Raw genomic sequence first — 12,987 nt, forward strand, 5'->3', positions numbered from 1 at the left:
AAAAATACTCCAAGAGAAAATGCACTCCCTCGCACCACAGACAAGTTCCCCAATCAAGTAGCAACAGCTAGACCTATGCACAAAAAGGCTCACATGTAATGTCTTTTCCTAAGTCCCACCATCCTTTTGCTATGACACTCGAGGACAATTTTGGGCTTTTTTGTGTTTTAGAACACAAAAGTAGATTATGACTAGATCAAACTTTATCGTTCCCTAATGATTTGCAGCAGAACATTTTCTTCCTTTATATCAGTCATTTTTTTGCTATATAATTAAGGTCAAATAAACAAGACATCTTAAATGGCTTGCAAGTATAAACCTGCATTCACGTCTGTTCATACCAATGTATTTTGTCTCATTAACTGAATCTCCAAAACAACAATTTCAGGTCAAAACCTAACATGTTTTAAAAAATGGCTTTGCGCAATTAAATGATCTTACTTAAACATCTTTGCTGGAGAACTCAAAACATAAAATGAGGAATAAAATAAAAGAATTCTAATTTAAAACCAAAATGGCCATGCTCTTGGGCACCTTAAAACAATTCATTTTTCATTTGAAAGTAATTTCTGCTACAGGCAACAGGTGTCCACTTTCTTGCATTGTTGAGGATGTTATAATTGAACATTTTGTAGTCCAGCCAGATTATGAAAAAGCCACTGAGACAGGGAATATAGTTTAAAATATAGTTAGCTAAATGTTGCAAGATGTAGGAGAAGATTGGGAGGCCTAAGTGGATGATTACTGTATGAAGGATGCACTAGAACTCCTAGTTAAGGAAGATTTACAAAATATTTGGGGGTCAAATTTTTCCTTTGGGTGGCAGTGGGTGACACTTTCTCATCAAAAATGGCAGAAGAATTTGATTATTATGAGAGGGAACATTTCATAGGCTTGCTAATCTGCTCCTTGTAAGGGCGCAGTGCCTTGCTCCACTCCCTCACCTCCAGCTTTAGTGGCAGGGTTGGCACAGCTATGCACTTCCATTACTCCAGGCATTTGTCAGCTCTGTTGGTAAGGTGTGGATGGAAGTCAGACCTATGCTTAACTCCTTGCCTGCCTAAAATGGTGCTTTTTACCCTATCTTCTCACACCTAATGGCCCATGAGGCCATGCAAGAATGTGAACTTACAGGATTGACTGTACTTTTCAAACAACCAAGGCACAGTGCTGGTGCACAAGCCATGACTATAGGGATTAAGACATATTTGGAGTTAAAAGTTTTGATAACAATGTATAAAACCAGTCCAGAATCTGTGCAGGGTTTTTCTTATCACCATCATTTTATGAATTTCAAAGAAGAGCTGCCACTGCCTTGGTAGCCAGTTTCAGAAAAAAGCAATGCATAATTAAAGCTAAAACCCAAAACCATGTCCCTGAAGTCCCAACATCCCCCTTCCATCCTGAAGACATATTTACATTTATACAGATTTACATGCATGCATACATACATACATACATACATATATCTATATAGATATATATAGGTATGTGTGTGTGTGTGTGTGTGTATTTATGTTTTTATATAGATATAGATACAGATATATAGATATATTTTTACATTTATGTAGATTGATATCATGGTCTTACATTTTCTTCCAATGTGGTGAGCTGCTCATCAAGTCTGACAGGGTCTGTACCTAATGGAAACACCTCTTTCCCTCTGTCATGAGTGTCTGCTGGAAGATCACCAGGGCCTGTGGATTCTGCTATCAGTTCCTCTGTGGCATTAATGACTTTTAGGACCTCTGTAGATATGTTGCAGAGAGACACAGCAGAGTACTTCTGTTTTGTTACAAGAATAGATAGGGACAAACAATAGCGTTAGGTTAGCACAGACATGGATTATTTTAAAATTGTCTCGTTTGCAGCTTAGTTTTAAACATGCCTTCTAAAACCCTATCTAGCTGGTTATAATGAACAAAATAGTAACGTTATGAACTTAGATGGTATTGGAATGTGCCCTTCCTCATTCACACATACTCTCTCACACACACACATTCTCCAAACTCCTTCAAAAGTGAGCTATACATATGTATTTGGCAACAAATTTAAATCCAGTGATTTAAAATATAGTTCCTCCCCTGTAAATAATCATGGACTAATTTATTTATTAACTCAAATAAGAACATGGAAGTCTTTCTCTCCCCTGCGATCACAGGAATGTTCTTTTTTGAACCAGGAAAACAATACTTTCTGAGGAGTTGTGTCATCAGTAATTTATCAGACCAGAAAGAGAGGCAGAGATGCTTTAAAAATCAAGACCAGCATGTTTAACTTTTGGTTTGTCTGCTTTTTATGTTCTATAAGTATATATCAGTTTTAAATAGCAGGAAAAATTACGTATCACCTCTGTTCTACTATCTCAGCTTTGTGGATACATTGCAGAAGTCTTACTTTGAGGATTGTCAAATTGGTTTTGGATCAGTGTAACTCCTCTGACTGCCACAAATCTATACCAGGATAACAGGATGATCAGGACCTAGGAGTCAGGATGCTTAACTAGGGCTCTGAACTTTTAAATGTGTAAGGCTTGATTTAAGTCCATTGAAGTTGAAGTAAATGCTTCCTTGTATTTCACATGCAAAGATGTGCTACAACTTCTACCTAAGTACTCATAGGAGTAAATCCTTGAAAGGTGGCTTTAAATGCAATTCCGAATCCTCGATCCTGCAAACATTTGTGCATGTGGATTCTGGGACTATTCATGTGCAAATAGACCTTGTTGCAAAATGTCCAAATGACAGAGACCTAAGAAGGATTTATAGTTGCTCCTTCAACTTCCTTTAAGCATTCTGATTAACATGCATGCATTGCTGTCCTTTACTAAAAGCTAATCACAATAAATAGTGTCACCTGGTCACATTCTGTAGGAAACGGCAAAAGTAATTTTCTCCTGTTTCACACATTTACTATTACCTTTTAGTCACTTTCTTCCTTCTAATTAGCTCCACCTTACCTATTTGCTAGATGAGATGTTTATTGAAAATTGTTTTCTCAAATCACGTACGCATTCATTACCGCTTCTACCAATGCATTAAGGCATCTGTAGCATTGTTATTCAGCTAAATTACAAAGCAAATTAGAAGCATGAGATTAAAGAGAATGAGAACAAAAGCAAAGAAAGGATGTTGAAGGCACTTAAGTTGTTAGTTTGTCAGAGAGGCAGAGAGATGTTCATTAACAACAGGATCTGTTATGAGGCAGAACTACTTGAAACATAAAGAGTTACTAGAACTAATCTTAAAATCCTACTGTTTTCCATTTATTTGTGAAAGTGCCAATTAGGTAAAAGCAGATCAATAATATTACGAGAGGAAGGCGGAAATCAATGTTACTCTCTTCTTATCATTTGCCTTCACAAGCACCTTTTCTTGTTCTATCCTATTAATTAACAAAAAGTATACTGGACAGATATGCTGCATTTTCTTCAAAGTATACAATACTGATATATGTTCTAAGTTTCAAGAACTTGTAGCCTGAATTCAGTGTTTATTTGTCTTGCAGTCTGCCACACTTAACTACTATTAAAGAGTTTCTAAAGAGGACTGTGTTGAATTGGGGAAAAAAAGTTACATTTTACTGCCTACACTAAGATGTATCCCAAAATAGCTATTATGGAATAGATCAGGGGTCAGCAACCCCCAACACACAGCCAAGCCAGGCTCTGGGCAGGCCCCTGCCAGCAGCAGGCAGCAGGCAGCAGGAAGGCTACAACCTGCTGTGCTAGGGTCTGCGGAGACCTGGCCTGGCTTGTTGCTGGCAGTGGATACATGAGTGCCAGCCTCCAGATTGATGGCGGGGAAGGGGCTGGGGCTGCACTGTCACAACAAGTAGCATGCCCCTTGTGGCTCCCCCGTTGCCCACCCTGGCATACCACCATCTTCCAAGTCAGGGTTGGGGCGCTTTTAGCATTCTGCCCAAAATGCTGCCATCCTGGAATAGATGATTTCACAATAGGTATTCCAGTACATTTCCCTGTGTAGACAAGCCATAAAAAATGAAATTTAAAGTAAAACACTTCTTTATCTGTTTGGTACCTTACTGAACAACAACAAAAAAATTCTAGGAAAGAGGTATTAGGATTTTCTAGGCCTCCTAGGAAAGTTCTTAATGGCAAGTGGAGTTCTGTTTAAAACTTTCCAGAGCAAGGAGAAAGCATGCCTTACGATGAAAACATGATATTGGCTTCTCAGTGATTCTGAATATTTAGAAGAACACATTTTGAGAACACAGCAACTGAGATCCTATGACTCCCCATTTTTCTTTAGAAGCTCATTACTCATGTAATACAACAAGGCTGCTGCAATATCTGGGTTGAAAAAATGAAAGGAATGCACTCGAACAAAAATGGAATTCTCTTTAAATTAAAGTATTTCTGAATTATTATTAGATTTCCCAAACCCTTAGAAAACCCACATTCCTAGAAAAGTCCCACTGAGGGGATTTGCAACTCAGCTTCCCCTGGACTGTGCATGGCAGAAAAATGAGTGAAGCCTAATAATGGCCAAACAGAGGCATCAGAACAGCATTTTTAATGAGTTTTGGCTCCTCTGAGAGCTCTTAGTCTCCAACTGAGAACAATTTCTGCTCAATTATATTTTTGCATATTTTCTTCACTTACCTGAGCTGTTCTAAAATCAATCTAAGGGTTTCAAAATTTCCATTTACGGATCCTGGAAGGAATATACGCATGGATTTTTTTTCTGGCAAATGCCATCATGAAATTTTATTCCTAGTTCCTTGACTAACTTTTGCTATTTTACTTGGAAAAAAAGCACTTCTGGAGCTTCCTCTTGGCAGTTACATGAGATGACAATTAGAAGGAAGCTCAGCATGATGGGGACCTCTGAAAGGCACCTTATGGCTGTTCAGGACCACAGCTTGAAAGAATGGAGTGTACCCCTAACTCTTGTGGTAATGAGAGGCCAGTCAGATACCAGCATCCCTTACCCATCTGCATATTTACCACACCCAAGATCCAGAGATGCACAGCCAAGGATTCAAGGACCCACCTCTACGAATACCTACCCTTCCTGGGGAATGTAGTATGGCACTCTAACATCCTCTTTACATGTCAGGGGGAGTGAAAGCAAGAGTAAGCAGAGAAGGTAAAGATTTATTTCAGTTAACACTTTATTAATACGATGGTTTTTGATGGGGTTATGCACCATTACAAAAAAAAGGATGTCATTGCGCATAGAACGAGGCTGTTATCAGTGCAAGTCATTTGGGGCCTTGTTACACCTTATGCTGTAAGCTGCAAAAATGCTGATTGGTGTTAGTGCTACCTTGGAGTTTGGAGCAGTCGCACCCTTAGTTTAGAAACTTTCTCTGACTGTTCCCCACTTGCACAGCTGTGCCTTGCCTCTGCTGAGCAGAGACAGGGTTAGGTGCTGTAGCTGTGAGTTGCCACTTGGAGGCTGGTGAGCCAAGACATGCTTTTATCCTTGCTCTACAGGCAGGGGTGTAAGAGATCCTGGGATACTGAGGAATTCAACTTAGGCGGCACATCTGTGAGGACTGGCCACAACTTAATGGACCAAGATTTGGGTAGTGCAGATCAGAGATAATCCTTCCCGATGTAGGCCTAAACCACCTTATTAAAATATGCATTAATTACACATGTAGATGCACCCCTTTACAACTGTATTGCCTTGGACACACAATACATTTCATTTATATATAGAAATACAGAGGCTGATGGGATCAGGGTTTGGTTAAATCCCTGAACCTGCAAATATTTGTGTTGTCTCAAGAAAATCAGTGGACATGAAATCCATTAAATTACATGCTTAAAGTTTCTGTAGGATCCAAACTTAGCTGATAAAGCATAAGGAAGTATCTTTCTCTGAACTTCAGTGGGGTTTGGTTCAGACCTTTAAACTACAGGGTTTTAGAGAGAGAGACAACATGCAGTATTCCCTGGGCAGACTGGGGTCAACCCTCATGGGAGCTACATTGATTTATGGCACCTGAGAATCTGGACTTTAGTCTTCAATGTACAGAACAATACTGACTATGGTAAAAGTAACTATGAGATTGAATTCTTTCAAAAAGAATTAAATAGAAGCTATACTACATTTAAAAAATCAGCTAAAATTCATAGACACATATGCAGCAAAATAGTGTTTGTAGGTGGACATTGCAAACTGATAAAATGCCATCTTGGCTGACATTTGTTACGTGTCTCATTCGTTTTTCCACTGAAGGAAGGGCCATCATTAATTCCTACAGGTGATTCAAAAAGACAGCCATCACAACAAGACAAAGTCTCTCACACATCAGCCCTGTCACATTGTCAAATAACTAATAAGGATTTGACAGACACATAGGCAATTTGGATTACAAAGAACTAGAACAGAATAAGTAAATACAACCATTTTTTGGAAACACTGGACAGATTCTGATCTTGGTTATCCCAATATAAAATATAGATTTCACTCTACTGATTTTAACTACAGTCAGTAGAATTATTATAATTTAAATACCTGTATCTGAGATTAGATGCTGATCCTCCATTGAGCTAAGGATCACTTAATACTTAATTGAAAAATAGAAAAAATATGTCCTTTTGCTGTAATTAACATCCATATTTATGGAGCACACTGTACAACTATTCTTAGTTGTGTTTTTAATTTACAACGTTGGCACTCAGAGCTCTGATGGGCACAGGGGAAGAGTTCTAACACTAAAAAAATACTAAAATAAGCATAGTACATGAATACAACAAAATCATATTTTGTTGTCCTTTCAATCTACAGCAACAGATACAATATAAGCTCTCTCTATATTAAATATATAATTTAATATATAATAAAACATATATTTTTTCAGCAGGCTCCGTTGTTGTTCCTAAGTTTGAACTGTCTCCTTTCTCCAGTGCAGTGCTTTCCCTTTTTTCTAAAAGATTTACCTTAACCTTTCCTATTGGAAGTACCACTAAGAAACTGTCCTGAAGCATTTCCTTCCCACATAAAAGCTAATAAATAATGGAAACAAAGTTGCAGTCATCACAAAAGTATTATTCTGACAAACCTGAAACTGGCCCAGTGTGTAAACTGCTATGAGCCAGCAAGCGTTCAAGTCCTTGCTTATATTCCAGTTGAACACCTCAGCTCTATATCGTATTTTCTTTTCCTGAATGCATCTACATTATGATCAATGCCCTTAAGTGGCACTAGTCTTTCTCCTTTGTTTTCTCTACAGTTTTGATGACTGCTAGCATGTTCTCCCTCTAGTACTATGTTACATTGTCAGAATAAAGTTTAAGCTTAACCACAGACCACCTCCTTTAACTAACATCACCATCAATGATTTGCCATACAAATCATATCAGCCCTTCACATAAACATTAATGAAAGAAAAGGGAGAAAGTTACATTACCGATGACCCATAACCTTCATAATCCTCCACCTCTTACACAGAGATCATATAGGAGTTTATGCTACAACTTTCACAGGCTCCCCCAGAAGAACCCATTTCTTACACAGACAGGCCTCAACTTTGCAGTGAATAACACCATTGGCCATATCCACATGAGCAGGGGCATGCATTTCCAGCAGCACAAATAATACCAGCACATTTTTGTGTCACTACTTTGTACCAGAGTGAATGCCCCTGCTTGTGTGCTTTGCAGTGGGACACGTCTCACTGCTACATGTCCTGCAGGGAGGCCTGGCTTGGGCACAGGGTGCGTTAGCACGGGGCTAGCTGGCACCCTGTGCTCCTACCAACTGGGGAGCAGCACATGGAGACAGGGGAGCAGGCAGACCCTATCTCCACATTTGTCCCAGAGAATGCTACTTTGGCGTGCTTCGTGTCATTTTTTTCTTCTCGGTGTTTTTTTTAAATCCTGGTAGCAAATTTTGCCCCAGCGCTACAAAGCAGCAGTGCTACGCATGGTTTAACATGCAGCACATGCAGTTTGTGGTGCCACAAAATGGTTTGCGGTGTCACAAGCCACATGCACCTGCATATCTGGATCCAGCCACTACACATGGGAAACAGAGTTGCTAACCACAGCTCTCAGGTTGGAGCTTCAGCCACCCTTGGTGTGAAAAGGGATCCAGACCATTCTGCACCATGAAAAGAGGGAAAGCAGTTTTGGGTTTGACTCAATATTCAGTGATAAGGCAAGGTGTAGAGAAGAGTGCAGGTCTGACACACTTGCTACCTATGTCACTGAAGGGATGTACTACTGGGCAAGTTTGAAAATTTTAACTGTGGATTACCATCAGGATTTTCTTCCAATGAAAGCTATTTAGCAGAAAACAGACTGACCTTCTCCCCTAGGCAATAAAGACAGAGAAACTTTAGTTTTTTTCTTTTGAGTTGTGATGACTGATACTTTGGGGACTTGAAGTTACTATTAATTAGTTGCAACAGTTTGGTCCAGATGTTATTCCATATATTACATGCCTAAGTCCACTTGCATGCCTAAAAGATGGATCTACTTCTGATTTTTGGCTTTTGGTAATAAACCTTCCATGAAATAGGAAGGGAAATTGATTTTTACTTAATGAAATATTCTGCTCCAAACAGTAAAGGTAAATATTTCACAAAATACAAGATATATTACAAATATATCCAACATAGACATAGCTTTACAAACACTGAACAAATAGGACACAAGAGAAGTATGAAAACAGGACAAAAAAGCACAAGACAAGTGTTCATCTTGTTGAATAAGGGGAAAAACTTTCTTACAAAAATCTGGTCCCCTGTTTTATGTCTGGTAGGAGGAACAAAATCAAATGTATCAGTTTAGATGTATATTATACATGAATCCTTTTAGAATAGCAACTTTCATAGAGTATATCACAAGTACCACATAACAGTGCACAGTTGGACAACAGGAAACATTGTACTATCTGATTCCAGAAAGCCAAGAGTTAATTAGTCCAGATCCAAAACCAAATCTGCACCATGAACAAATTATGAAGGGTGAGGTGGAAGGTGGAGACATACTTTTCTGATTCATTTCATTATGATTCCCACCTAGGTATATACTTCCTTCATGTAAAAGAAAGGGAAAAAAGGCCAAACAGCATAAATTGTGAGAAACTTTTAAAGTGTGGTAAAATTCATGATAGTCAAACTCTTGTAGCTAATCTCTTTCAAATCATCTTTGTTAGTTTTTGTTAATTTTTTCTCAATTTTAAAGTTTTTTTATCGTGAAAATAAAAACATAAGCATGTGATTTTTATGAGGGAGAACTTCCTATTCTGCATATCTGTCCTTTGCTCTGATTATTTTACTGATAAAAACAATTTCTTACTAATTCAGCTAAGAAAGGGTAAGTTGGCTACATTTCTATTTCATGCAGCATCATACACTGCTAATTTCTTATTTCATAATCTTTTCTCTTAGTGAAGCTCTGTGAACAAAGGAACCTGGTTTTTCAGTTCTCTTTGCACTTCAAAGCTGGCTGTCAGAAAAAATATTCTGACTTGTAAAGAAAACCAGTTTAGTTTGTCAATATGAAAACCTTCAACATAGTTTTTAGAGTATCTTTCACTGAATAAGAGAAACATGGACAAAACAAAGCACTCTCACCTGCTGTAATACTGAGGATAAAAACTGCAGTTTTAAATGGAGATCAAAAGCCTTTGATTTTTCCTAGATAGGGACAGAAGTTAAATAGAGAAGCAGAAAATATGTTAATTGCTGAAGTGGTTAAAATGCAGAAAACGATGAAATGAAGGTAAGAGATAGGATACAAATAAACAGAAAATAAAAGGAAGATTATATTTGATATGTATAACTAAAAATTATATTTGATATGTATAACTAAAACATAGGAAATAAAGACTATTTATTTCAACCTGCTGGTTAATATAGCTCATTAAAGATACAAGTACTTTAACATGGTTAAATTCTAATTTAACATGGTTGATACATTGTGTTTGTATGATGAAATAAACACGAAGCAATGACCTGAATCTAACGAAACAAAATGGCTCCAAGAAAGGCTACTTTTGTAGTAACCTTTACAAAAAAGATTCTTTTGCATTTACAGCTTCTGGATTTGCATGAGAACTCTTTAAAATCAGATTTCTGCTTCTGCCAACAATAAACTCTGCACCAACTACTATGGGTGGCTCTAGTTTCAAAAGGGTTAATATCTTTATTACATTATCATTTTCAAGTTCTTCCAGCCACTGGTGAAATTAGCTCAAGAGGACATTAACTTTTTTTTTCTGTGGTATGTCTATATCTCCTTAACTTCTGCAGTTTTTCTTTTGTTATACTGCCCTCTACTTATTCAGTGTGCGCTTGCATCTATATTTATCAAGACTGTAGATCTTTTGTACAGGGAATCTTTAAAATTCCAGATGGGATGGCATTGGGCTAAATTTTCAAGAAGATCACGGGTTTTGGATGTCTCAATAAAGATGGATTGGACCTGATTTTCAAACATGCTGGGCAATCATAATGCCAGTTTGAAGTGAATGAAAGTTGCAAGCATTGGCAAACCCCAAATGTGGCTCAGGTTGGACATCCAAAATTGAAAGAAACCAAAAATGCCTGCTTTTGAAAATAGTGTATTTTTACAGATTTCAAATAAGTACATTTCCTGAAAACTCAGGTTCAGTCCCAGGGACAGTCAGGTGGAAATAAAATTAGCTCTTCCTGCATACATAAAACCAGCACTATTTGTGAATTTCTTCAGCCACAGCCCAACAAACCACTTAAATTAAAGCATATCTTTGAATGCTTTATTAGATCAAGAAATTAAGACCTAGACTTTGTCTATTCAGTAGGAACAAAAAACATTTTTCATGGCTCTTTTTTGGAAGTGTAAGTGTTTGCTTCAGCACCCTTCATTTTCATTCAGTATGTTGGGTGTCATTCTTCATTCCAGAGATATCTCAATTTCTACCACACAGTATATATTCAATTAGTCACAGATTTTGGCAAAAAGAAGACTGTCTAAATTATTAACACAGAAATGGAAGTCACGATGTACCAAAAGCCAAGAATTTTTCCATGTGAAAAACTTAACAATCAAAATAGATCTCAAATGCTTGCCTATACATGGGATCTATCAGCTTAACTACGTGGCTATATTTCTTCCAAAAGGAATATAGAAGTATAGTTATATTTTATTAGACCAACTCAAATAGCTGGAAAAATTCTTCTTAGCAAGCTTTTGGGTATAGATAACCTTCATTAGGCTGAAGAAGCACCTGCAGTTGGTGTGTGCTCTTCCTGGATGGAACAAATAGTAAAGAAGCCAGAGGCTGGTATGCATGCAAGGAAGGAAGGCAGTCAGTGAAGATGTAAATTGAGGAGTGAGCGGTGAGAGACAGGCTGAAGGGGGAAGGAGGAAAGGGGAATGAAAGTAGCTGGTAATTAGTAGAGAGGTACCTGAGGAGTCAGACGTTAGGCAGGTTATAACGTGTCATAAATGTGTCATAAACCCTGGCAACCCTATCATATCCAACTATGGAACCCTAACTGAGGAAACATCAGGTTTCGTTGAATCAATCATAAAACTGCTTGTCACCCAAAAAGCAAGTGCTGTCCAAGACACTACAGACTTTCTATGAAAACTTAAAAACATAGCCCACCTTCCCAGCAACACCCTCTTAGCCACTATGGATGTTACCAGCTTATATACCAATATCCCACACCAGGATAGCATCCAAGCCTGCTTTACATACCTACAAGAACAAGATGACAAAGAGTACAGACCCAAATATATTACTGACCCTATATACTTCATCCTCACACACAACACCTTCACTTTTAGTAACCAACACTTCCTCCAGACCATGGGCACCAAAATGGCCCCACAATATGCCAACCTTTTTATAAGCCACCTGGAAGAAGAATTCCTCAACGACTGAACCACCAAACCCTTGTTATACTAAGATATATCAATGACATCTTCATCATTTGGACTGAAAACCTCCAATCTCTGATTGTGTTCCATCAGAAATTCAACAATCATTACCCCTCCATCTGACTATCTCTTGAATACTCCAGCACCAACATCTCCTTCTTAGATGTGATGATCAGTATCAAGAATGGTAAAATACAGACCATGTTATACAAGTAACCCACAGACCAACATACAGATCTGTGAAGAACCAGCAATCACCCTAAACACCAAGAAAGCTGTAATATACAGCCAAGCCCTCAGATACCACCGAATTTGCACTGAGAAGAACACCCGGGATTGCCACCTCACAAATCTCAAAAAGGCTTTCAGTCAATAAGGAAACTTCTCCAGAGAAATAGATTGCATGTTTGAACAAGCCATCCGGATACCACATGAAGAACTGCTGCAGTACAGAAGGAAAACCTCTGTGAATTGCACACCACTGGTTATGACATATCACCCCTCCCTTGAACCTATACGGAAAATCCTCAAACAATTGTAACCCATACTAGAAGATGACCCAGTTCTTAAAGAGATCTTCCTAGAACCACCCATCCTAGGCTTCAAACAAGCACCGATCCTTGCTAACCTCATTACCAGAAGCAGATTTCCCATGACCCAAAACACACTGAATGGATCCAGACCATGCCATGACAAGAAATGTAAAACCTGCTAAAATATCTGCATATCTTTGTGCACCCCACAAAGAACCATCAGCCTTCCTGGATCTTACAGCTGCACCTTCAGAAATGTAATATATGTCATCCAGTGCACCAAATGCCCTGATGGAAAATACTTAGGAGACACCAAACAACAACTGCTCACCAGAATAAATGCATACCAGAAGTCTATTAAAGACAAGAATACACACTTATCTGTAGGGACAACATTTCTCACAGAAATACCACTCTCCAATCTCTCAGTTCTAATCCTAAAAGGGAATTTACAAAACACTTTTCAAAGATGAGCCTATGAACTTCAATTCATCAACCTCCTGGATACAAAAGATCATGGACTACATATAGACACTGGATTTATGACACACTATAACCTGCCTAACATCTGATTCCCCAGGAACCTCTCCACTATTTACCAGC

General features: G+C 38.2%; 1 protein-coding gene across 3 annotated transcripts in view; it reads right to left on the reverse strand.

Annotated features, from left to right (window-relative positions):
- The window catches only part of MYRIP (myosin VIIA and Rab interacting protein), a 403,309-nt gene that overhangs the window by 28,739 nt on the left and 361,583 nt on the right, over window positions 1–12,987 (reverse strand). For all 3 annotated transcript variants that reach the window (XM_019537529.1, XM_019537520.1, XM_019537510.1), the window contains exon 12: window positions 1,591–1,785. In XM_019537529.1, coding sequence (XP_019393074.1) covers window positions 1,591–1,785 — 195 coding nt within the window. The remainder of the gene's footprint in view (window positions 1–1,590; window positions 1,786–12,987) is intronic.

This window comes from Crocodylus porosus, unplaced genomic scaffold (genome assembly GCF_001723895.1).
Source record: "Crocodylus porosus isolate Cpor-Errol unplaced genomic scaffold, CroPor_comp1, whole genome shotgun sequence".
Taxonomy (NCBI): Eukaryota; Metazoa; Chordata; order Crocodylia; family Crocodylidae; genus Crocodylus; species Crocodylus porosus.